The sequence below is a fragment of the Brugia malayi genome, assembly GCF_000002995.4.
Source record: "Brugia malayi strain FR3 genome assembly, contig: Bm_v4_Chr2_contig_001, whole genome shotgun sequence".
Lineage (NCBI taxonomy): Eukaryota > Metazoa > Nematoda > Chromadorea > Rhabditida > Onchocercidae > Brugia > Brugia malayi.
In genome coordinates this window covers 2,688,656-2,713,364 of record NW_025062476.1, presented here as the reverse complement: position 1 = coordinate 2,713,364, position 24,709 = coordinate 2,688,656, and the positions used below count along the sequence as shown (strand labels likewise).

The following is a 24,709-nucleotide window of genomic DNA, read 5'->3' as shown; positions in this document are numbered from 1 at the left end:
GATATATTGATGATATGATAGCACAGCACCGATTGTAATAATTAGAAAAATATTTGCTTAATGAATTTCAGCAGAAAAAAAAAAGAAAAAGAAAAGAAAAATTAACAAATTTTGAGCATAAAGCTCATATTCATTGGAGTGTAGAACGTACGATCGTCGATTTATTATTGTCCACTAAAATAGAAAGAAAAGCATTGGAGGAGTAACAATGATAGTAGTAGTAGCACCACAACCGATCATAGAAGAATGCGATCATTACAAACCACAGTGGACGATCGGGTATGTAAGGTATGTCGGATGATGAACGAATGAATGAATGAATGAATGAATGAATGAATGAATGAGTGGATGGATGGATGGATGGATGGAATGATCGAATGAATAAATGAATGAAGGATCGAATGATCGAATGAATGAATGAACGAAAGGTGAGAGGAAGGAATAAATGAATAGAAGTCACCTAAAGTCACCTGCCTTCTTCTTTCGAAGAAAGTATAAAAACACTGAACACTACCAATCAACAAATCAACCAACTAACCAGTAACGATCACAATACATGCACAATCTATCACTCTATCTATCAGTCTATCTATCTATCAGTTCATATACCTATCAGTCCGTCTATCTATTAGTCTATCTCTCTATCAGTCCATCTATCAGTCCATCTATCTATCAGTCCATATACCTATCAGTCCATCTATCTATCAGTCTATCTATCTATCAGTCCATCTATCTATCAGTCCATCTATCTATCAGTCTATCTATCTATCAGTCCATCTATCTATCAGTCTATCTATCTATAAGTCTATCTATCAGTCTATCTATCAATCTATCTATCTATTTCTGTATATGTCTTCTTTTAGTAATTAACCAAAGTTTTACAAAATAGGTCAGAATATCAATGTTATTTTGCACCATTTTTACAAAATTAAAATATTTTCTTTAAATCTTTTAAATTCTTTTCGAAATTTAAAGATGCGAATAATTTTATTTTAAATAATAAATGGTGCAAACAAAACATTCTTAAAAGAAAATACTTGTAAAAGACATAACAATAAAGGGAAATTTCATTCATTTTTTCATTTGTTGGTTAAATTAAAATATGGCGTATTTGTCCTAATAGAATAGTAAAAGAGAGAGAGAGAGAGATAGAGAGGGGGAGAGAGAGAGGGAGAGAGAGGGGAAGGAAGGGAGAAGAAGAAATGGAATGCTGAATATATGATCTAAATTAATTTTCCGTCTTATCTGTATCATGATATATAAATAAATAAATATGCAATTAAGTAATTAAGTAAATAAATAAATATATAAATATAAATTTGAATGGAGAGGAGAGAGAGGAGAGGAGAGAGAAACGGAAGGAGAGAGGAAAGAACAGAATATATAATAAAGTTTTGAATAATAATAGTTGAAATGTTAGGAATTTCATATCTAATACTCTGCCAGTTATCAACAAGCAATATAAAATGTTGATATTATCTAAGAAAATATTTCGAGCAAATAAATTATATAAAAATATTTCTGTATATCGGTAATTTTTACATGATAACAAGGATGTTTTGATATTTGATTAGTGAAATTAACTTAACAATTCATTTGGTTGGATTAAATGATTACAACTACCGATGAAAAAGAATCAAAGAATAAATTTATCAACAGAATAATGAACTGATAATAATATCAATTATTTCATTTGTGAAATGAAAATGAAAAAATGAAAAAACAAAAACGAAAACTTTAGAAAATAATTTAGAAATGATTTCCTAAAAAGAAGTTAAAATTAAAGTAATTACAAGTAGTAAAGTGAAAATATTTCACTAAAGATTCTCTTTATTTGACTAAAAAAATACACAAACACAATTTTATCTGTGAAAAAAAAAAAAAAAAATTCTTTTTATTCTGTTGTTCGTTGTTCCAATATCGTTTTTCCATTCTATGAAATTAGGACAAGATTAAATAAATCTGAAAAATTTCGTTATTCTGAAATTATAATGAGATATTAGGAAGTTGAGAACAAACCAAACAACTTAAAAAATTTTTAGTCTATACAATTCAGTTCTTAAAAACTTAAATTTCATTGATACCTTCCTTTAAAATAGGTAATTAATGATAACAAGTATATAATTATAAAGTGAGTAAAAAAAAAAAAAAAGAAGGAAAATCCTGATTTCAAAGTCATCTCAGTAAAATATTGGATGTGATTTTTTTAAAAAAAAAAAAATGTAAATAAATTATAGTAACTTTAAATTTTGATAACCTGTTATTTTTCGATTATATTTCTAATTTTTTCACAAGTAGTTATTTAAATTTGTGAATTGTGTGATATTTTGTGTAAAATTACGAATCAAAAATATTTCAATGGAAAAAAAAATGAAAAAAAATGAAAAATTTAATTTAAAAAAAATTAAAGTTAAATTATTGTTTGTTCAAACAATAAAAGAACCTGTTGACTCAGTTAATAAATAATACAGATTTTATTTACTGAAATGATTTTATCGAAATTGAAAAATCGAAACTTCAACTGTTAGTTCTCTCTCATAAGTGACAGTCTGTGTATTTGAGTTGTGTGTACAGATGCTAAGAAATTCAATTAAGGAAGTACTTTTTCATACAAAGAGTGCGATGAAACCAGTCGCATCAAATTTTAAAATTTCAATTTAATAAAAGAAATTTTAAATTTCTACAAAAACCACTAGTCAGGTAATATATGTATTTCTTTGATTTAACATATCGTGTAGTGTATTGATGTTAAATTACTATCATAATCTATTGAAATGGAGTGGGACATTTCACTGATATTTTATTGCGACTATTTATTCATTTGTCATCAATGACATCGATAGTTGGAATAAATGACAGTCTGCGAATTTTATATTTTAGTGTATGAAGTCATTGAATTTCCACTTTCAGCATTCATAGCAAATAGTTATAGTAGGAGCCATTTCGGGATAAATGAAATTTGTAAGTAAAATATATCGTATAAGTTAGCAATTGTTTCATTTATTTTTAGCACTCAAAATTAAATTGAATACATGCCAAAGGTTTCTGACTTTCAAGAGATTTTTCATATAAACCCAGCGAAAGTTAGCAAACAAATTATAAATGAAGTAATGCATTTATGTCTCATAAAAAAATTTTTACAGACGTCGTTTAATTACATAAATAGAAATAATTTTCGAGAATAGAGAAAATAAAGACTCAAGAATTGACCCACAGACACCATGTACATTTAGCAGAAATTTTTTTCTTGTGGTAGTTTGATGGAAGCGACTACAATTAGTCAATGGTTATATATAATAAATAGCAAGCATACATTTGTTGAATTAACTGGAATTCGAGATAGGATTAGAAAGAGAACCGCTCTTAAAGGTGAAACATTTTACAAACTTCGACACAAGAAATGATTAATTCCCGCGATTTGAAAAGACCCTACTTGTTCATCAAGTTCTTTCAAGAATGAATAATGGATTTAAAAGAAGAAGTACAACGAGTTAGGAAAATTGAAACCCAGAAACACAACATAAAAGAAACTAAATAAGCTCGATTAACGTATCAGGGATGTTTTTATCCGTAAAAAGCGCATTAAAAGCTGTTTCTGCAAAATCCGCATAAAACATGCAAGCACGGTCGCAATCGGGCATGAAATTCCCTTCGATAAACGAGACACAAATTTTGCGCGTAGCAAAATCTGAAAATATAAAATGCATGTTAGCGGAACCGATCAATAAATCCATATAAAAAACCAAATTATTGATGTAACACCAAATTGGACAATGATGAATCTCATAAAAAAGAAAAAGAAAAAATAAAAAAGAAAACACAAGTTTTTTGATATTTTCAAGAAACATTATCAAAACTGAGCTGAACTGAAAATTATTTAAGTTCAAAAAAAAAGAAATCTAATCTAAATTAAAAAGCACATTCAAAATCAAGGCAGGCGAATTGAAAAAACTCAAAATTCTCATATGCTATTGAAGAAAACAAACCATCAGAGTCCCATTTCAACATTATATCCATTCCATACATTGCTCGAGACTGTGCATTTGGGACAATTCCGCGTGGAGCTTTTTCTCTGAAAAAAGAGTCTGCTATGAATAATTCCTTTAAAATATTAGAAGCCAAAAAGCAGAAGTAATCCTTGTTACTTAATCTCCTCTTGCTTTATTACTGTTTGACAGAAGGTCGAGAAATATTGTTAAATAATCATACTTAGATACAGTTTTAATAACATCTTTGATAACTTCATTGATTTTTTCTTGTATTTCGCTCCACTTTACAGCATACAATTTCTCCCATTGGTCAATAAAATCTTCGCAGTGCATCTTAGATGAAATAGAAAACATGGATTTGCATAGAAAATAATATAAATCAATTCCATATGTAGCATTATCATTGTTATCATAAATTTTAAAAAAAGAAAAGAGAAAATTAGTTATAGTGGAAAAAATTTATTCATAGTCAAATCAGCTAATGTTTTGTTTTTCGATAAAAAGATGGAAATTCAGAATGAAGAATAATTGAAAGCAACTTACATTTAAAACATTGTCACCTTCAGAATAATTGAAAACTGTGAAATGAGTGTCACGGTCATCCAACTGGGAAAGGGAAAAGTCACTGAAACTCAAATGTTTAAACTCACCAAGTAGAAAAAAACACTGTAATGAAACTAAAATTATGTATATACTTTAAGATAGGAAAGCTCATCATTTTCTTGCGATACATATTTTGAACAATACGAGTAAGCACGTACTACTGAAGGCTCAGAATGATAGCCAAACAACCATTCTGTTTAAACCGTTAACAAATTATATATTCGGTTGTTTCGGCCTCCTCGTACCGACTCTCCAAGTTGTAGTAATTCCTTGATAGAGCCTTCAGAGTACCGCACCAATGAATAATAAGAATGTTTAATCGTTTTTACTCCTACATCATGACTGGAAACGCTTATCAAATTGCAAAAGAAAATGATTTTTAAACAAATACTTAATTCTAAATAAACCTACTTGATTGCAAATCGTACCCAAAAATTTTTGCACAAAAATAACTTTAATGGGCGTAAACAACGCAAAAATATGATATAGCGTAAATCAAATTTCACCATATTACCGTTGTCAGGTCTTCGAAAGAGGACAGGTCGATGAATATATTTGCACGCGATCTAAAAAATAAGAAAATTATTTTGCATATCGGTTGATTAAGTTATAATTCTGACCAATATTTGCAATAAAATTAATATATTCCACTTACTATTTACCTTAGGTCCACTTTCGATAAGACGAATAATATAGGATAAATTATCAGTCACATGTATATCTAGACCTCGTGCAAGATTCCATGGTTTTACTATCCATGTATTATCCATATTCCTGAATAAATTAGGAGAATCATTTTACTATAAAATTCGAACCATGCTTCTGTTAAGATGGAGTTTAGGACGAAATATTGGGCCTGGTTCTTTAAAAAAAAAACTTTAGTATTCGTAAAAGAAATTAACGATGAACTTTGAAATTGGTATCAGCTTATCTTCATTTAGACGTTACAAAAAAAAAACTGTTATCCGGGTAGTCGGAAATTTCTAAAGGAAGAAAATTATGGATAAACATCGGTCAAGATCTGCCACTTAGATAAAGCACACAAGAAAAAAAGAAAAAAATGGAAGAGGAAAGCAAACTTGCGAGCTCGTTGTTGATAATACGCCACAAACTGTGGCAATTCAGTCTCAAGATTAAAAGTAGTTTCGAACCACAGAGGCTGCCAGTGCATCAGTTCTGGATCTATCACACTATCACGATATACTGATTGTATTGCCGCTGTCAACAGATCTTTCACTGTTAACACGCTGTCGTAAGGGTACTGGTTTACCAAAGCTTTCGGATTTTTCTCATACAGACTTCTGGAAGTAAAGTTTTCCTTTTCAAAAATTAATTTCGAGAAAGTCCAAATTTTTGTTCATTTCCGGAGTACAAACTATCATCTGATTACACAATTTCCGATAATTCCAATGATTACTGATATATTTAATACTACGACTGTAAAACTTCCCGAATACATCTGGATTGACCTTCACAACCGTTGAAAAGTGTAATAAGAATTAGTACCTAATAATTTAGACGAAACATTTTAATCGTTAAGAAGAATTTTGAAAACAAATTACTTGTAATCACTGAAATGCTTCCGCATCCAAATGAGGTCAGCATCTTCAATGCAATTAACTTTTACAATCTCAACTGTTTTTAGATTTGAAAAAAACTGCAAATCGTCGCCAAATACATGTACTTTCTTTGATGATAAATGAATACCAGGAACAACATCCGGAGCATTCAGTGGAAGAATGTCAGGAACACAAGAACGCTAAAATATACTAGGAATGATGTAAACCAATTCACTAAAATTCTTTTGTGAAAGCATATGTCAACACAATTATGTTAAGTTTCTTTCACATTCAATTTGATGATATTTGTTCATTTTTCAGAAGGTATGAAATAGCTTTACTGTAAAATGCGAATCTGGAGCAACGATATGTTCAAGCCTTTCGCCTGTTAAATCTACAGGAATCCATGGATGCATTAAGATGTGACGCCATTCTGGATGAGTTCTCATAATCATTGTATCAACGTAGTCGCGAGTAACAGCTTCTGTAATTTTAATATTTCATTTCTGTTGATGGATTTTAACAAAACACAGTGAATAACAGATTCTCCAATCAAAAACTAATAAATACCTTCAATTTCCACATTCTGAATAGGAAACAACAAATTGTAGGCTATATTTTCCGGCATATGAAAGATAGGTACCATTCTACAGTTAGGCAAATGACTATGGCCAATTCGAACACCAAACTCATCAGGCATATACCACAAGGGCATGTCGCACTCATCCGGTTCCTAGAAAGAAATGCTTTAAATCAGAAAGAAGTTGATTTCAACAAATTCTCGTTAGATTTGTCGGAAATAAAAATCATTACTTTGCTGAAAAATCAAAAAATAAACAGTTGAAATGAAATTTGGTGCCATGCAAAATCTTGAGTATTTTGAAAACCTTTTCTAAGAATCGCATTGTATAGGTATGAATGTAACGCCACATATGATGTAAAACTTCATTTATTCGGCGTTCTTCCTCCGAGACGGTAGTAAGACTTCCTGACATTGGGGTTCCTGTTATGCTTTCCGGAAGACTGTTATGACGTTCTGAAAAAAAAAAAAAATAGCAGTAGTTTTATACAGAAAAATTTGATAAGCATACCAAATTCGTGCTGAGAATATTTGCAACGTAATTTTTACCTGTGTTGTCCTGTCATTTCCGACCAATTATGAATTAATAAACATCTTTATTTTAGTGATCGATATTTCACTTAAGGCTAAAAGCTATGAATATTAATTGACACTCACACAAACTACAAATGAAGATATACCTTTAAAATTACTTGGTCCAGCTTCAGCATCAAGTTTAGAATTATTTGATCCGGCATTACCATCACATTTATTATCATTATGCTTTTTAAGACTGTCACTATGGCTCATCGATTTCACTATACCTTCGTCCTCATTACTTCCAGTTCGCCAGTGCAATCCACTAGGAATTTGTGAATCGTCACCACTACCACCGTAATCCGAATGACTTTCAGCTGTACTTCTTTCTTGATCCTAAAATAGATAATTTTAAACTGAATGATAAGAATGAGACCTTTTTAACTAAAACTGAAATCGAAGAGTAGCTTCTTATGGTGTTCATATTGTTGGATATCAAAAAAATCCCAGTGCACTAGCAACTAGAAATTTGAAATGTAAAAAAGCAATATACTGTGAAATAGCCCACAGTCTTTAAATAATAATGCTATCGAACAATAATCGAATCACTAATTACATTACATGTAAATTATGGTATCTTGTTACATAGTGGTCCTACTAAAATAATCCAACATACATTATTAAGTCAGTATTTTTCATTCCAAAACCCGCTGATTTTTAGAAATACTAAAGATTCTTGGCTTCTCGGTGTAGGTTATAAGCATCTGAATGCTACAGATTATCATGTCATTCTCGAAGACTAATAATGAACATTAATCTCTCGCCTAATGTCTGACTATCAATGACTCTATTTATTAAGTGATATGAAAAACATATATCATACTTCAATATTGAAAACATTACAAATCCGATCCAGAAGATCAGGAATTTCACGTAGTTGTCTTCGTGCGATCTGTGGTCGAAAAGTCCACGCATGATCTATGAGAAAAATGCTGAAAGAAACAAAAACTGAAATACAAAGATATCAAATTTAAATAATAAATTCTTGGACCAATTATTTATGGGAATATGCAGCGAAGGTGATTCTCACGACGTAATTAATATAGCTTGATTTATCCATCTAACTCATATCTATTTACCTTCTAATAACAGCTCTTCCCTCCTGCATTTTTCTGTTCGTTAAGACCAGAAATGTAATTTCTTCTAGAACATACATCCCAGATATGAAATATGGCTTCAACATCTTATAGTTAAAGCATTATTGACAGGAAAAAAGCATAGTTAGATGGAAAACTTAAGTGAAGTTGAGAATACAAACTTCATTCAAGTTTATTTTTTGAATTTTTTGAAATTTGAAAATTTTTGAATATTTTTTTTTCTGATTTAAGTTTTTAAATCCCTTAAATAATTTAAGATGTTATTAAATCTCATTTACCAGTTGGGATCATCCATTCTCAACTGTTGCAATGCCACAACTGTATAATGATGCTTGCCATCTTCATTAATTTCTTCCAAAATTTGAAAAAAGTCACCCGCATCAAATATTTCATTGACAAGCTTTTCATGTAAGCGTCGCCAAAAATGTTTCGGTACACCGGCTGCTAACAGCTGCTGTTGATGTCTCGATTCGAAACCTTCATATTTATTATCATCAATGTTTTTCGTTCCCATTTCTTAAAATTAATTTTGCATCAAAAATCAACAAGAAAGAGAAAAGAGAAAAAACAAAAAAAAAAATTCGGCAAATTAACATTTTGCAATGATTATAACACTCCAACAGTATAATCATAATGGTAATTATGGATTCTACATGGTATTAATTAATTAATATTTTCACAACAAATATGATAGAACTTAAAAATGTAAATATAATTTGAAAATGTATAAATCAAAAGGTTGCCAATCCTTCTAAAAAGTCATAAATATATGAAAAGATACGGAAAAGCTTCCCATTTTTCATCAATTTTAATCTTCGCAAATAGAAAAAGCAATACCAAATGTCCTCTCTGCTTCTTTTTCATTTTTATCAACCTGTCATATCTCGTGTATTTTTCATCGATCTCTGTGCTCTCCTTATTTGCTACATTCTTTTCTTTACTCTCAATCACTGCCACAAGTATAAAACGAATTCTATTTTCTAATTATTTCCGTTTCCTCTCTTTCACACTGTTTTATCCTCATGAGTATAGTCTATTTTTTACATACAGTCTACTGAGCTATGCTCTATTTTCTATTTACTCTCTATCTCTCTCTCTCTCTCTCTCCAACAAATATGAGTCATTCATAAATCCGTTCCTGAACTGTTCTATTTGTGGTCGAAAAAGAAAAATGAATACCTAACAATTATTAGTTGTCAAACAAAACAATAACAAACAATAATAACAATAACAATAGTAACAACAACAACAGCAACGATAACAACAATAAGTAGGAATAAGAAGAGTTTTTAACAATAAGGATCGCAACAAATAACAACAATAAATAGGAATAAGAAGAAGAGTAACAATAAGGATCGCAGCAAATAACAACAACAACAACAATAACAACAACAACAACAATTATTATTATTATATTATATTAATTTAAAGATAATCAATTCTACGAGATGTGCTCAGTGACGAGAATTCCGTCAATTGCAACAGTTGCAGGTGACATCGGGTGACATCATTTAATGGACCGAGAAATCGTATGACTCAGCGATATATTATCTATCGAAGAGAGAAAATGCATTTCATTTTTCAGAATTATATAGAAGGATGAAAATGATAACAAACGGATGAAGATATTCCATTAGAAATGTCTCTTTTTTTTATTGACAAAATATTCCGTTGAACAAAACTCTAATCGATATAATAATTGATGTGTCATTTATAAAAACTAATTATTATTTTTTAGAGAGAGAGAGAGAGAGGGAGAGAGAGAGGGAGAAAAGGAAAAAGAGGACGTTCTTATTTATTTATTTATTTTTTCTCTCGTTCAGATTAACAGGATGGTATAATTTAATGGGCAAATATGATGTAATTATTATCGTTATAGAAAAAAAAAGAGAAAGAACTTTTTTTTTTTTTACTTTAATTTGTTTTTGAAAGAACTTTGATCGAATAAATTTCAATTTGACAGGAAAAAAGAAACAGATTTTTTTTTTTTTTTTTAAACAAATTGTTGGTAAAATATGAAAATTTTAATATTCAATCTTAATTTTTCAGTTTGTCCTTCTTGTTGGATCAATATTTTTTAGTTAAAAGAATGATAATCTTACTATAATTTACTATCATTATCATTATCATTATCATTATTGCTACAAAATATCATCGTTGATATCTGTGTCATAAACAGAACAATTTCGCTTAAAAAAAATAAAATTGTGATGAAAATTATTCAGAAAAACATTGGCAAATTTAATGTTAACCTATCAATAGCCATAATTAAATATTTGTTTATTTTATTTGCTAAATATTTTGAAATTAAATTCTTTTAGATGAAAATTACTGCTCGCGTTTAATGATTAAAACAATTTGCATCTCATTCGATCCTGTTGAATTTTTTTTTTTTTTGAATTTGAATTTAAAGTAACATTTTTTTTTTCAGAATAATTTTTTTTTCAGATTTTTTCAATTTTGAAAATTTTTTTTTTTGAAAAAATCGTATAAAGCATAGTAATAGACAAGTTAATCAATCAGAATAGTTCCAAATATTCGAAGCTATAAGATAAATATCAATGATTAAGTTCATACCTGCTATGATTTTATCTGACCTTTAGCTCTTTAACTATAACGAAATTAGCTCAAAACGAAATTGGTTAAAAAAGTTTCTTTTCCATTAGATCAATTAAGCTTGATCTGATCAATTATGCTTGATCTGATCAATTATGATCTGATCAAACATTAGATTAATTATGCTTGATTGTTTGACAGTGTGACAATTATATCTGCCTAATATCAATGCTAAGTTATTCTTCTTTTCAATTGATTTCCATACATTCATTCGTTTATATGTATACATGCATGCATGCATGTATGTGTATGTATGTATGTGTGTGTATATGTATGTGTATGTATGTATGTATGTATGTATGTATGTATGTATGTATCTTTGTGATAATTATTAGATGAGCTGATGATTTTATTCATGGTTTCTTGAAAATGAGTCAATGATGTAAAAGGATGATGACTGGCTTTGTGTGTTTTATTAATGATACTTCATTCTGCTTCCTCAAAGCTCTTAATAAATGGATTTGAATTTACTTATTATCTTCTTGAGAATCTCTTTTGAGTTAATCAATACTAATTTACCTTTTCTTTCAATTTTTAAACAATACCATTTATAGTTTTATTAAAATGCAAAAATTGTAATTTTTTGTCAAAAAATTAATTATTACTCAAATTTTCAATTTGTAATTTTCTTATTAGCCAATGTATTATTTCATTTAATGCCGCAAAAGAATTGAAAATAATTTAATTTTTTTTTTTTTTTTTTTGCTCATATTTCATTATTAATTAATTTAATATTCTTCTTTTATCGGTATGTTTCTTTTTATTATATTAATTGAAGTGAATGAAATTTAATCAACATTTTCTCGAGAAAAATATTAGAAAATTCTGCTTGTATTCATTCAATTTGCTCTCTTTCTATTCTTTTGACTGCTCATTAAATTGCTTGTAGCATATATGAATAATTTCTTAAATTGAGTGATTCAATTATAAAACAGAATATTATAATGCATACGAACCTCTTTCAATCACTATTTTCAGAGCATTTCCGTATGAAAATGCATTGAAATTCACAATATTGACTCTAATTTTCTTGCCATCTCTAACGGATTTAACTGCTAACTGATTAATATGCTATCTCTTAACAAATAATCAACTAATGTTGCTCATAACAATAGCTAGAATCAATATTGTTGGCAGTATTTTCATCAGTATTTTTATTTTTATCATTATCATTACTATTACCACTATTCTATTTTTATTATCATTAATATTATTATTGTTATTGTTACTATTATTATTATTATTATTATTGTTGTTATTATTGTTATTATTATTATTATTATTATTATTATTATTATTATTATTATTATTATTATTATTATTATTATTATTATTATTATTATTATTATTATTATTATTATTATTATTATTATTATTATTATTATTATTATTATTATTATTATTATTATTATTATTATTATTATTATTATTATTATTATTATTATTATTATTATTATTATTATTATTATTATTATTATTATTATTATTATTATTATTATTATTATTATTATTATTATTATTATTATTATTATTATTATCAATGATGGTCAGAATATAATTTTAATACTAGAAAGTAGCAGCAACAATATTTATAATAATATACCACTATTCTATTTTTATTATCATTAATATTATTATTGTTAGTATTACTGCTATTATTATTATTATTATTATTATTATTATTATTATTATTATCAATGATAGTCAGAATATAATTTTAATACTAGAAAGTAGCAGCAACAATATTTATAATAATATGCCACTATTCTATTATTATTATTATTAATATTATTATTATTATTACTATTATTATTATTTCATTGTTTTTGTTGGTATTATTGTTGTTATTATTATTATCAATGATGGTCAGAATATAATTTTAATACTAGAAAGTAGCAGCAACAATATTTATAATAATAAAGAAGTAGTAATATTTGTTGTCATGTCATTGTTGCATTCTAAAATGTGATAATCAAAGTGACAGCCACTTTCTTGTCCTCCTCCTACCTTTCTGTCCTTCATCGTTATATTTATTATTATCATATAGCACTCACAACATTGCCAATTAATTATACAATTATTTATTTTCCCAGCATGATGCAATTTTATGCAAACTTTATTTTTCTTTTCATTGCATCTGTCGAGATTTGTATCATCAACAAATCATCAAAACATTTCATCTGGCAATCTATCTGAGATTTTTGAAGATCTTTTCAGATTAGAATTGCATAATCTCTTCAAGCTTTCCTTGTTATGAAACTTATTTTTAACGAAAAAGTCATTAATATTAAGATTAAGCATATATATAATATATTTTCATTTATTTTTGGCAAATTTTTTTCGTCTGATAATCACTTTTATAGTAAATTTTATATATTTTTCTAATTAATATTCAGAAACTAATTGAGAAAATAATTGGAGCAATGAATTAATGAAAGAGAATGAATCTATCACAAGTTAGTAGTCGTTATTTGGCATTCAGACGACGTTCAACTAAGACTGGGTTCATCAGTGCACTAAAATCACGGTAAATTTCTCTTTCATCTTTCATTCTTTTTGATAGAGAGAAAAGAAACTGACAGGTAATTTATTCAAATACCTGCAAAGTGGAAAATTAAAGCTAGTAACAGTAATGATACAATGTTAATTTCTCGAGGAAGTGATATCAAGGTAAGTATATTTTTATTTTATCCTTACTTTCCTCTGCTTATTAGAGCTAGTTAGTTTTTGGAGTATTAATTGCAATCATTTTTGATTTTTATTTTTCACTGAAAATTATTGATGGAGAATAATCTTTAAATATTATTCTTGCATCTTTTTGACATTCGAATTTACAAGATGAAACTTTTACACATATTTTATTTTATGCCAATCAAATTTAATTGCTTCCTTTCTTCTATTCTCCTTGCAATACTTGAAATGCTGATGAATATTATAAAGGAATTAATTAATGTACCGTTGAGAAAATTAAAAGATTTCAATTAAGAGATTGAAATAATGCTATTCAAAGGATAACATTAATTGTACGAAATAATTATTAATATAATTATAAAATAATTTATTACGAAAAAGTGCTTTTCATTTTATTTTAATAAATTTTTTTTTCCGTAATATTAAAATAAAAAAATTTTAGTTTACGAAACACAAAATATAAAATTAATATTTTCTTGTTTATTGTAGTATTAATTATCATTACACATATTTAAATAAGTTAAAAACCATAAAATTTAGAGTTATGTACAACTGTTAAAATTAAACACTTAGCTAAATATTTAAATCAAACTTTTTCTTATTTCCATATATAATTACATACACAATTAATTTTATATAATATTTTTCCTTTGGTGCATTTTCATCGGTAAATATTAATTTGCATCAAAGATACATGTAATCAAGAGAAGAAATATGATTTATCGATATTATATTAAAAAAAAATTATTCAAATCAAATTGTTTTATATGTAAACATTATAAGCCAATGAATTAATATGTAAATAAAATTGACATATTTTGAAAAAAAAAAAAAAATAATAATTTTTTCAAAGTTATTCATGGATATTTATTATTGATTATTATATTTAGTTTTCCTTTTTTTTTTTTTTTTTGCTTAATTCATTTCAAATTTAATTTATAGCTTTTAATGCCACAAACAATTTTTTTTTTTTTTTGACCTTTTTGAACGCATATTAAAATTAATTCTATATTGGAGATGAAAAATGAAACTTACTAAATACAAAGGGGGGTGCAATTTTCTTTTTCTTTAAAACATTTTTCTTTTCAAATAATGACAGTTGCAAATTTCATATTACTCATATTTCATTAATTTTTAAATACATTTTGTTGTTTTAGAATTTCGAAAATAAACGATGTTTTCATTTAAGAAATATTTCTTAGACAGAATGAAGAAAAAAAAAAAAAAATTGAATCAGTCATTGCATTCATTCATATAAATTTTAATAGCAATTGATATTTGATATTGATAAATTCATTAAATTTATTATTTATCAGTAATCATAGACATTTGAAAATGCGATATAGCACTTCAATATAAACATTTTCTTTTCAAATATTTCAATTTGTTAAAACATGCGGTAAAATTTTTTTTTTTTTTTTATTCCCATTTCTCTTCACGTATGATAATTTATCATTAAATACCGTTTAATTATAAAGTTAAAGTATCAGAAATACCTAAATGCGGAATTTTCCTGATATCTAAACCGAAGAGAAGGTGAAAAAGTAAATAAGAGAGAAGATGAAAGAGTAAACAAGAGAGGAGGTGAAAGAGTAAACAAGAGAGAAGATGAAAGAGTAAACAAGAGAGGAGGTGAAAGAGTAAACAAGAGAGAAGGTGAAAGAGTAAACAAAATGATTACTAAACTGCAACGTTTTATTTTCATTCTCCTTATGATTACTACGACATTTATAAGTTAGTCCTGCTGAGCTAATTTTAGTTAAAGTAAAAGGAAATAATAAAAATTTAAAATGAATGATTGATCGACAAATATAAGCTATAATTTGAATTGAATAATATAACAAATTAAAAACAGCATGGTACTTCTACGTATTTATATTAGCATACTGTTGTTTACTGCCAGTTGAAATGCTTGAATTATGCTTATCAATTTTATAGCTTTGAAAAAAAATAAAAAGAAATGAGTAAAAATTTTTCAAAACGATTCAGATATTAGTGATGGTCAATTCTAAAACTATAAATAGTAGTAATTAGAGTTATAAAAATGTTATTATAGTTATAAGACTTATAGTTGTTATTCCTAATAGTAATTCATATTAATAATAATGAATTTAATTTTTTCTTTTTTTTTTTTTTTTTTCGGGAGGGTAACTTTTTAATTCTTTGACTGATAACAAGCAGACAATTTTAAAAAAGCAATTTTCTTGAAATTAGTTACTTTTTTAAAGTAAGCTAACAATAATAACTAAAATTGCACCAACTAAAAGTATTGCATTATGTGGAAAAAATTATTCCTCCTTAACTTAATTTTATTCATTTTTAATAATTTTCAAATTGTTAATTTAATTATAATTAATTTTCTTTTTCGTAAACTTTTAGGCGTAATCGCTCAGCAAGTGATTCAGTTGTTCATCGGAAACTTTTTTGCAATTATGAAGAAAAAATTGAGATTATCGTTGAACTTCGGCAAGTTCTTCCAATTTTCTTATTTTAAATAATATTTGTTTGTCCCTTTACCGTTTTTTTTTTTTAAAAAAAAAAAAAAAAAAAAAAAAAAAAAGAAAAAATTTATGTTTAATTAATGTACATTTTAAAGAATACATTCAATTTTCAACAATTTTTGCATCAAACAAAATTTTTCTTAAGTGTAACAATAGCGCCACTTTGAAATTAAAATAAATTTCCTAAATTATTTATCAGAATTAAATTATTTAACAAATTTATCAGAAATTTTTTTTTTTTCAAAATTTCATTACTTTAATTATTTTTCTTATAATCGTTATCAAATGATTTTTTTTTTTTTTTTTGCGCTTTTTAGAAATTTTACTGATAGATTTACCACATCAAGCAATAGCTATGTCTTCAGTGTCCTTTATGAAAATGATAATGAAAACGAGAAAACATGGCTGTTGGTTTGTTTTTTTTAAGTCTAACTTAGCAACCATTTCAATATTTAATTTTAAATTTAATTTCAACAAAAAAAAAAAAAAATTTTAAATGTATAATGTGTTTCTTTTAGTTTGGATTATTTAATACTAACTATTGTCATTGCTATTATAATAATACAAAATGTACAGAGCAAAGTTCACAAATGCTATATGAAAAAAGAAATGAAATAACAATAACTTTTGACTTACTTTACTTTATGATTTATTCTAAAAGTTACTCTAAATTCGTATCATTTGTTTGGATTTTTCACAATTAAATAAAATTTTGAAAATATTTTTTTCACAGATTAAGCAAAATTGAAAAATCACTGAGATATTTTTTATTATACACAATCATTGCTTATATTACAGTTAATTATATTTTTAAAATCTGAAATTTACAAAATTAATATTTCGACTTGTTTAAATTTTAATTAATATAGGTCTCGAATTTAATCTCGAATTTATTTTCAGCATTCAACAAGCGAACCAGAATTGCTATGCTCTAATCATATTTCTTTTAATATGTCCTTTACTGTTGACTATCTCTTTGAAAGAGTACAGCTAATGAAAATTGAAATGTAAGCTTTTAATTTGCATATTTACATAAATATTTTTATAAAGGTTTAATTTTAAAGTTATAACTTGAATTTTTCCTTCCGATTAAATAATTATTAATACGGAAATTTTCATAATCACTAATTTGACTTTTCAGTAAGAGAATTTCAAATGAATGAACTTTTTATCTAATTTTATCCGAAAGTGCATTGGTGCTATTAATCGTTAAATCCTAATGATATGAACTTGGTGACATTTTGTATATTTGATCGGAAAACTGTAACTTAAGTACTTGTAAAGTAAGTTTAGTAGGTAATGATCACCGCGGGAAAAAATCCTGAATACAATTGATATGAATGAGATGTCGCGGGATTAAATACTGACAGTGACAGAATTATAAATAGAATTAGATAAAGAGTGATTGTAATATTATTGTTTTATTATCATGGATTCATAAATTTTAAAGTTTTTTTTTTTTTTTTTTTTTTTTGTAGAAGAGATTTTTCGATAGATACTTCACATAAAAATACAATTGGTAATGTCATTGGTAGTTCCATATTCAAACTCGATGAGTTAATTGGCGCATTTGGTACACAACTTCAGTTACCGCTAAGGTAATTTTTTTAATTAATTTGAAAAGTAAATTGATACCTAATATTACTCTTATGAGTACCAAATAAAAAAATTCCATTTTTTTGTTTGCTTTAGCTTTATATTTTTTATATGTTATTTTTTTTTTATATTTTATATATCTTATTTTATATTTTACAGTACAATTTAAAATAACAATCAATTTTCAGTGCAAAAACATCATCAATCAGTCAACTTGATGCGGTACCACAACAATCATATTGTGGTTGGATTCTTGTCTCTGCTCGTTTACCTGAAAAACCAGCACCTGTAATATTGCAATTTTCCGGGAAAAATTTACAAAAAAAGGACAAATTTTTCGATGAAACATCAGTTTTCTTTGCAGTAAGTAGTAGTACATTTAATGATTATCCAAGAATTACCTCTCAATAGAATCATCCAGGTAAAAAAATATATTTTTGCATAGCAGTCGATAACAAAACTTAACACCTGATAAAAGGTAATCAAAACGATATTTGGTATATTTCAGGCTACCTGTCGAATAATTTTTAGTTTAAACTAATAGTTCGATTTAATCTGATCCAATCTTTTTAAGTACCACTCAAACCCTGAAAAACCAGCACCTGTAATATTGCAATTCTTTTTTTTTTTTTTTTTTTTTTTTAATTAACCTACTTATTTTGATATTTTACTTATTAGATAAGTAAGAATAAATTTTTTCTTGCAAATTTTTTTATTCTCTCAGATATATAAAATAGAAAATGATAAAACAAAAACGGAGTTGTATCGAAGCGAACATATACGAGAACATTCTCATCCTATTTGGCGACCATTTAATTTACATTTGAGGAAAATTGCTGATAATAGAAACAGGTTTGTTTATTTTTTTTTTTTTTAAATCTTATTAATTTTGTCTCTGTTAAATGTTTAAATTAAATTATTTTACTATTATAGAACATTTTGCTCTATTTCATTTTTTTAATTTAATTAAAGTTTCATTTTAATTTAATTAAAATTTGATAAAATAAAATCTTTGTAATCAAATAAAAGTAAATGTCACCCTTTTTTCACATTTTTTGTGTGCTCACCTCTTGATGAAATCATTTTGATTTATTCAATTATAGTTATTTTATCACGAACATATCATTTCTTATCACTTCATCTTCACATTATAAAAATTATGAAAAAAACAAAATTAAGTTAAGCGAATAAATTTACACAAATTTTTTACAAATTATTTTATATTACCTTTCAAATATTAAAATGTAATTTAAAACTAATAAAAGATATTTTAATTAATTTGAAAAGATATTTTTAATCGAAATTAATCCTTTCAGATTGCTAGAAGTATCTGTTATGTATCGCGATGAAATGAATAAAATCGGCCTAATTGGTTCTTTTTTAACAACATATGCAAAAATGAAATATGGTCCAGGCGAGGAAAATGTTTACAGTTTAATTAATCCTAAAAAAAAGTCAAAAAAAGGATATTTAAAAAGTGGAACAATGGAATTGATTAAATTTAGCGATGTATCATTTTACACCTTTTTGGACTATATCACCAGTGGGTCAGTTGTTAAATTTTTTCAATTGAAAAATTTAAATCTAGATCCATCCTTATCAAATTTAATACTTTATAGTAAAAATATAAATCAATTATTGTTCTTATTATTATTTCGAAATTACCAAAAATCATTTGAGATTATCTTATCGAATTAAAAGTCACAGTACAAATTAATTAGTAGCATTAATGGTAATTAATTATTAAAGTAATTAATTCTTTTGTTGTCTATCATTAATAGTAATTAATTATTTTTGTTGTCTATCATTTTTCATTTCAAGTAATTAATTCTTTTGTTATCTATCATTAATAGTAATTAATTGTTTTTGTTGTCTATCATTTTTCATTTCACAAAATGAAAACTTTTAAATTCATCCAGAACTCAACTTCATCTTGCGATAGCAGTGGATTTTTCAACTAATTTAACTGTGAACAAACTGAACGATACACATATATTTGACAATGATTTCCATTGTGCTATTAAAGGTATCGCTGGTATTATTCGAGACTACAACTCGTATGCATTTATAATATTTAAATTAGTTTCTTTTTTTTTTTTTTTTTTTTTACAAACAATTTTGATGAAAAATTTAATAGCTAAAATAAATGAATTTTTCCAATAAACTCTAAAAAGTTTTTATTTATTGCTATTTTAAATTGCTTTTTAATTCTATCAATCATAGAGATTTACTTTTATTTTAAACTTAATTTTATTTCTAATATCAACAAATTTAATTTTATAGAAGTAAAATGTTTCCGGCATTTGGTCTTGGTGCTAAAATTCCATCAGCATTAAATAATTCTCAAGTTTTTCATTTGGTTAGCATTCATTAATATTTAATTCTATCTTTGATTGCTGAGCTTTCATTACCAACTTAAAATGAATATTAAAATTCTAAAATAAATAGTACTATGCTAATTACTGATTTATCAGTTTACTAGTTATAATTATAATATTGCAAGTATTACAATAACTTTGTCAAATTAGTAATTGAAATCAAATACTTAATTATGTGTTTAGTTGTACTCATCAATGAAATGAATTTATAAATATTAGCAAAGAATTAGAAAAATTTGTGATGAAAATTATGTAATATGCAAGAATGTATGAAAATAAGAAATTAAATACTTAATTATTATTAACAATTATTATTATTTCTGTCATTTATTGAGGAGCGATGGCTCAAAGCTTTTTAAAAACTTAGAATTAAATTTCAAATTAAGTTATAACTCAATTTTTACTTGTTATTTGTAGAATTTCGAATCAAAACCGTATTGTCGAGGTATTGACAGAGTGTTGGAAGCATACAAAAATGCTAGACGAAAAGTGATGCCTAGTGATCGAGCCGAATATTCACTTGTTGTTAATGCTGTAGCTAAGTATGTCTCTATGAAATAAATTTATTGACATTTATTTGAATTTATTTAAAACCGAACAAAAATTTATTTAATAATCAGTTAGAAATAAGAAAGAAAAAAAAAAAGTCACAAAATATGTAAAATGGTTTGAAATTTATTTCAAATAAAATTTACTTCAAATTATTTCAAATAATTTCAATGAATTCTAACTTTTAGAATGGCGCAAAATGAAGGTAAACTTGGATTGCATTATTTCCTTTTGCTCATTTTTGCATCGAGCAGTTCAATTGTTAATTCCGAAAAAATGATGAATGCTGTAAGAAATATGACAAAAGCGCCAATTTCGATTATATTTTTGGGAAGAAGAGTGACAGAATTGAATACATTTAACAGTGTCACAATTTCTAAGAAAAGTGAACTACCGGGTGATGATGTATCATTGAATTCTGATTTTGTTGAGGTTTCTTAAAAAATTTATTTCTAAATTTATTATTTTTTTTCTTTGCTTATCATTTGCTGAGCAAATTAATGAAATAATTTAATGCATTAAATTTGCAACAAATTATTTGTTGCAATATAAATTACATAAAATGGATGTGATTACTGATAAAGTAATAGAATACGTTAAAATTCAAATATAAAATGAAAAATCAAAATTTTTACTAATATCGAAATTTTATAAAGGCAATTCTCTTTTATTTATTCTTCTCAACTTTTTATACTAAATGATTTTTTAGATTGCAAATAAATTTTTATTGACTGTAAATTTTTTTTTTCAATTTTGATTTAAATTAAATTATAGTTTATCGATTTAAATTCGATAATGATAAATGAAGCAACACCAAAGCAAAATGCAAAACGAATAGCTGAGAGAGCTCTACGTAATGTTCCATGGCATTTGATAACTTATATGCATAAAAATAATATTGCTGCAAAACCACCGATACAGGTCCGTCAATAATTTTTTAATTTTTTTGTACATAAAATTTTAAAGTGTCAAATTGTCGTATCAAATTAAACCAAAATTTTGTAACAAAAAAAAAAGAAAAATTAATTTTTAGATCAATCGATCATCAGTTTTCCATTCATCATGTTTAATCCCACATCGACCATCACGATATGAGGAACAGTTATACCGTGATAAAAAGGAACAGAATCGTATCAAGTGTATCACGTCAACTACACCACGTAAGTATTCAACTATACCACGTAAGTGTTCAAAAATTATTAGAACAAAATATTAAAGGTGTAGAAATTTTTGAAATGATGTTAATCAATCTCTTTTCTTTTCACAAATATACTTCCTAAAATTTCATCCTTTCTTTTTTTTTTTTTTGATACATTTAGTTGAACGGAAATCAAATTTTCCAGTTATTTTCAGGAATTAACTTAGTTAAACAGTTTAAAATTTTTCTTCTTTAAAAAAAAAAATTTAAAAGATACTTTACAGCAATATTTCGCTCGCAATCATTAATAAATGATATGGATGATGAATTAAATTTAATAACTGATCATCATTCATCGAAATATCCTCCCCAGCGATATCCAAGACGAATTTTGAGAAGACAATTAGCTATTTCATGACTTTGTCAAAAGAAACCTAAAGAGAGGTAATTAACAAATTAATTTCAGTATTTAAATTATTTTATGAGTAATTAATTTGCTAATTTTCAAATATTACTTAAGTTCAAATTATAAATAACCTAAAATTATTACCTGTTCGCAGTTAGTATTATTTTATTTCATCGTAATTAAACTCAATTAATATTTAGGAAGAATTACAATATTCTCATAATGGAATTATTTTAAAACGATAATACCTGAAGTATAAACTCGACCAAATGAAAGACAAAACTGTTATTGCAACAAAGAACACATGAAAACACATTCATATGAAAGCAAACAAACATAAATTAGCAATTTCAAAGGAAATTTTCAACTCACTCCAACAATTCAATTAATTAAATTTTTTCATAAATTTTATCGGCAAATTTAATTTTATGTTATTTTTGATTAATGCAGCGATGCTATAAATTGTTCATTAGTTATTTGTACCAATTCGAAGCCTTTATTTACATCTTCCATACACATTTGCTAATCAAATTTTCATTTTTGGTGATTAACTTTATGCTTAATAGAAATGATAACGATAAAAATGTTTGCCTTTTGATATCTTATCAATTGTAAAATAATGTAACAATAAAGTGGTTAAAATGATCGAAATGTATGAATGAATTAATTAAAATTGAATAAAAATTTATTCGGTCTGTGTTTTTCACTCTCAAATAAAATAAGCTTTTTTTACATTATGGTCAAATGAATATTTTTGTCAAGTAGTTTGATAAAAGTAGAAATTAAATGAAAGGTAAATTATAAATATTCGAAAATGAAAAATTAGCAATTATTATCATTATGGAGCGAATGAAATAAAATAAAACAAATATGGCAATGTCTACAAATAAATAACAAATATAATAAATTTATAAAAGATAGTATAAATATGTTGGACAATAATGTATAAGCAATTAGTTTTAAAATGTTATGCATAAGAAATTGAAAGAAATTTAGTAAGTAATAATTTTGCTCAGTATTGAAATAGAAATATAAATACTGAAATTTTATCAAAAATTTATTAATTTTATTGATGTTGTGCGTCGTAAGTCAAATTGATCACTTGATGAAATGATTCTTATCTTATCATCTTTTCATTAATTGATAAATAATTCTATAAAAATAGTTTGTATTTTCTAAATTTCTTCAAAAAACTATTTATATTTTTTCTGGATTCAAAAATATTGAATTCATCAATGATCCAAGTGTAATACACTTAGTTTTCTTTCTTAAAAATTCATCTTAAAAATAAATATCTAATTCAACAACTTGACTTATTATTATCATTGATTCACAATCATCATTACTGTCATATCATTCTTTAAAATCAAACTTTCACATTACCAAAACGATCGTACTCAACTATTAAACTCTTGCACTTACCACCCACCAATAATCATAACTTTTGACTTTTTGGGTGATACTTTAAACAATTTTCTTTTCTTTCTTTCTTCTTATAATTCCATCTTTCCTAGAAAAAAATTAACATTGTAATAACATAACAAAAAAGTTTGTAGTTCCGTTTTGCTGATCAATGACAATCTTTGTGACAAATATTTTGCTATCAACGCTCATAAGTGTAATCAACTATGTGCTTGAGCAATAATTTACCGTTTGACCTTTGACACTGAATGAAACAATCATATATATACTATATAATTGAGTTCCTAATTTGCCCACTTTAATAAAAGTAAAAATTAGCATATAGCGCGGAATGGATAAATGTTTTTAAAATTTAAATCTTTTCTTTAAATTTAAAAAATTTTAACTACAACATAGCAAAGGTAATGTTTTTTTAATATTCAAATCCATTTCAGGTTGATTTCAGGTGAATCATCTCAATACTTTCTTTTACTGACAAATTTCCTTTCTCAGTCTAAATTCATAATTTTTGGAAGTTTTGTAGAATTTTGAAATTATTGCTCAATTTTAAAAATTTTTTAAATTCAGAAATTCTCATAGAGGCTAATAGAAATCTAGAGTGTCAATGTTTGAAAAATGTTTTTCTTTTTTTTTTTTTTTTCATTTTAGTATTGAATTTTTAAATTCAATTCTTTTGGGTAGAATTTTGAATTGTTTTTTGAAATTTTATTATTTCAACAAATACAAGCAACAATTAATTTAAAACAAACTTCAATCGATAATATTCCAACTTCTCTCACTTCCATTCCATATTCCACGTCCATGTTTTCAATGTTTTCAAAGGAAGATATCAAAGCAATCCAACCATAAGTAACTAACTGTAAACACGTACGCCACGCCTACCAGCACAGCACTTCCGTCACGTGATCCATCAATTTGCACGATTTGAGAAACACGGCCGCCTCGTACATTTGCCGTTTGCACGTCTGCTCTTGCTGCTTTTTCAGTTTATGGCTAAAGACTCTCTCA

The 24,709-nt window shown here is 25.9% G+C and overlaps 3 protein-coding genes across 5 annotated transcripts; 1 reads left to right on the top strand and 2 right to left on the bottom strand.

Annotated features, from left to right (window-relative positions):
- Positions 1 to 3,530: 3,530 nt before the first annotated feature.
- On the bottom strand, positions 3,531 to 8,918 carry Bma-ttll-12 (the record flags this gene model as incomplete). Of its 2 annotated transcripts, none has more annotated exons than XM_043078222.1 (14): positions 3,531 to 3,688; positions 3,987 to 4,072; positions 4,210 to 4,322; positions 4,533 to 4,614; positions 5,004 to 5,158; positions 5,255 to 5,366; positions 5,672 to 5,893; positions 6,155 to 6,351; positions 6,493 to 6,635; positions 6,722 to 6,884; positions 7,039 to 7,187; positions 7,412 to 7,643; positions 8,131 to 8,239; positions 8,683 to 8,918. In XM_043078222.1, the coding sequence occupies 14 exons, from the start codon at positions 8,916 to 8,918 to the stop codon at positions 3,531 to 3,533; spliced, it is 2,157 nt and encodes a 718-aa protein (XP_042934156.1). The 2 variants fall into 2 exon arrangements, with proteins under 2 accessions (XP_042934156.1, XP_042934157.1); XM_043078223.1 differs by having other exon boundaries at positions 8,683 to 8,699.
- Positions 8,919 to 13,461: 4,543 nt separating this feature from the next.
- Bma-cpna-5 lies at positions 13,462 to 22,291 on the top strand (the record flags this gene model as incomplete). 2 transcript variants are annotated; one of them, XM_043078220.1, is made up of 15 exons in its annotated part: positions 13,462 to 13,547; positions 16,091 to 16,177; positions 16,530 to 16,623; positions 17,113 to 17,219; positions 17,691 to 17,810; positions 17,997 to 18,171; positions 18,533 to 18,660; positions 19,125 to 19,355; positions 19,728 to 19,865; positions 20,092 to 20,167; positions 20,604 to 20,728; positions 20,924 to 21,167; positions 21,510 to 21,656; positions 21,769 to 21,895; positions 22,158 to 22,291. In XM_043078220.1, the coding sequence occupies 15 exons, from the start codon at positions 13,462 to 13,464 to the stop codon at positions 22,289 to 22,291; spliced, it is 2,019 nt and encodes a 672-aa protein (XP_042934154.1). The 2 variants fall into 2 exon arrangements, with proteins under 2 accessions (XP_042934154.1, XP_042934155.1); XM_043078221.1 differs by lacking the exons at positions 13,462 to 13,547; positions 16,091 to 16,177 and having other exon boundaries at positions 16,498 to 16,623.
- A 1,423-nt stretch (positions 22,292 to 23,714) lies between these two features.
- On the bottom strand, positions 23,715 to 24,504 carry Bm1117 (Uncharacterized protein; the record flags this gene model as incomplete). Its single annotated transcript, XM_043078219.1, has 2 exons — positions 23,715 to 23,789; positions 24,451 to 24,504. The coding sequence occupies 2 exons, from the start codon at positions 24,502 to 24,504 to the stop codon at positions 23,715 to 23,717; spliced, it is 129 nt and encodes a 42-aa protein (XP_042934153.1).
- Positions 24,505 to 24,709: the final 205 nt, after the last annotated feature.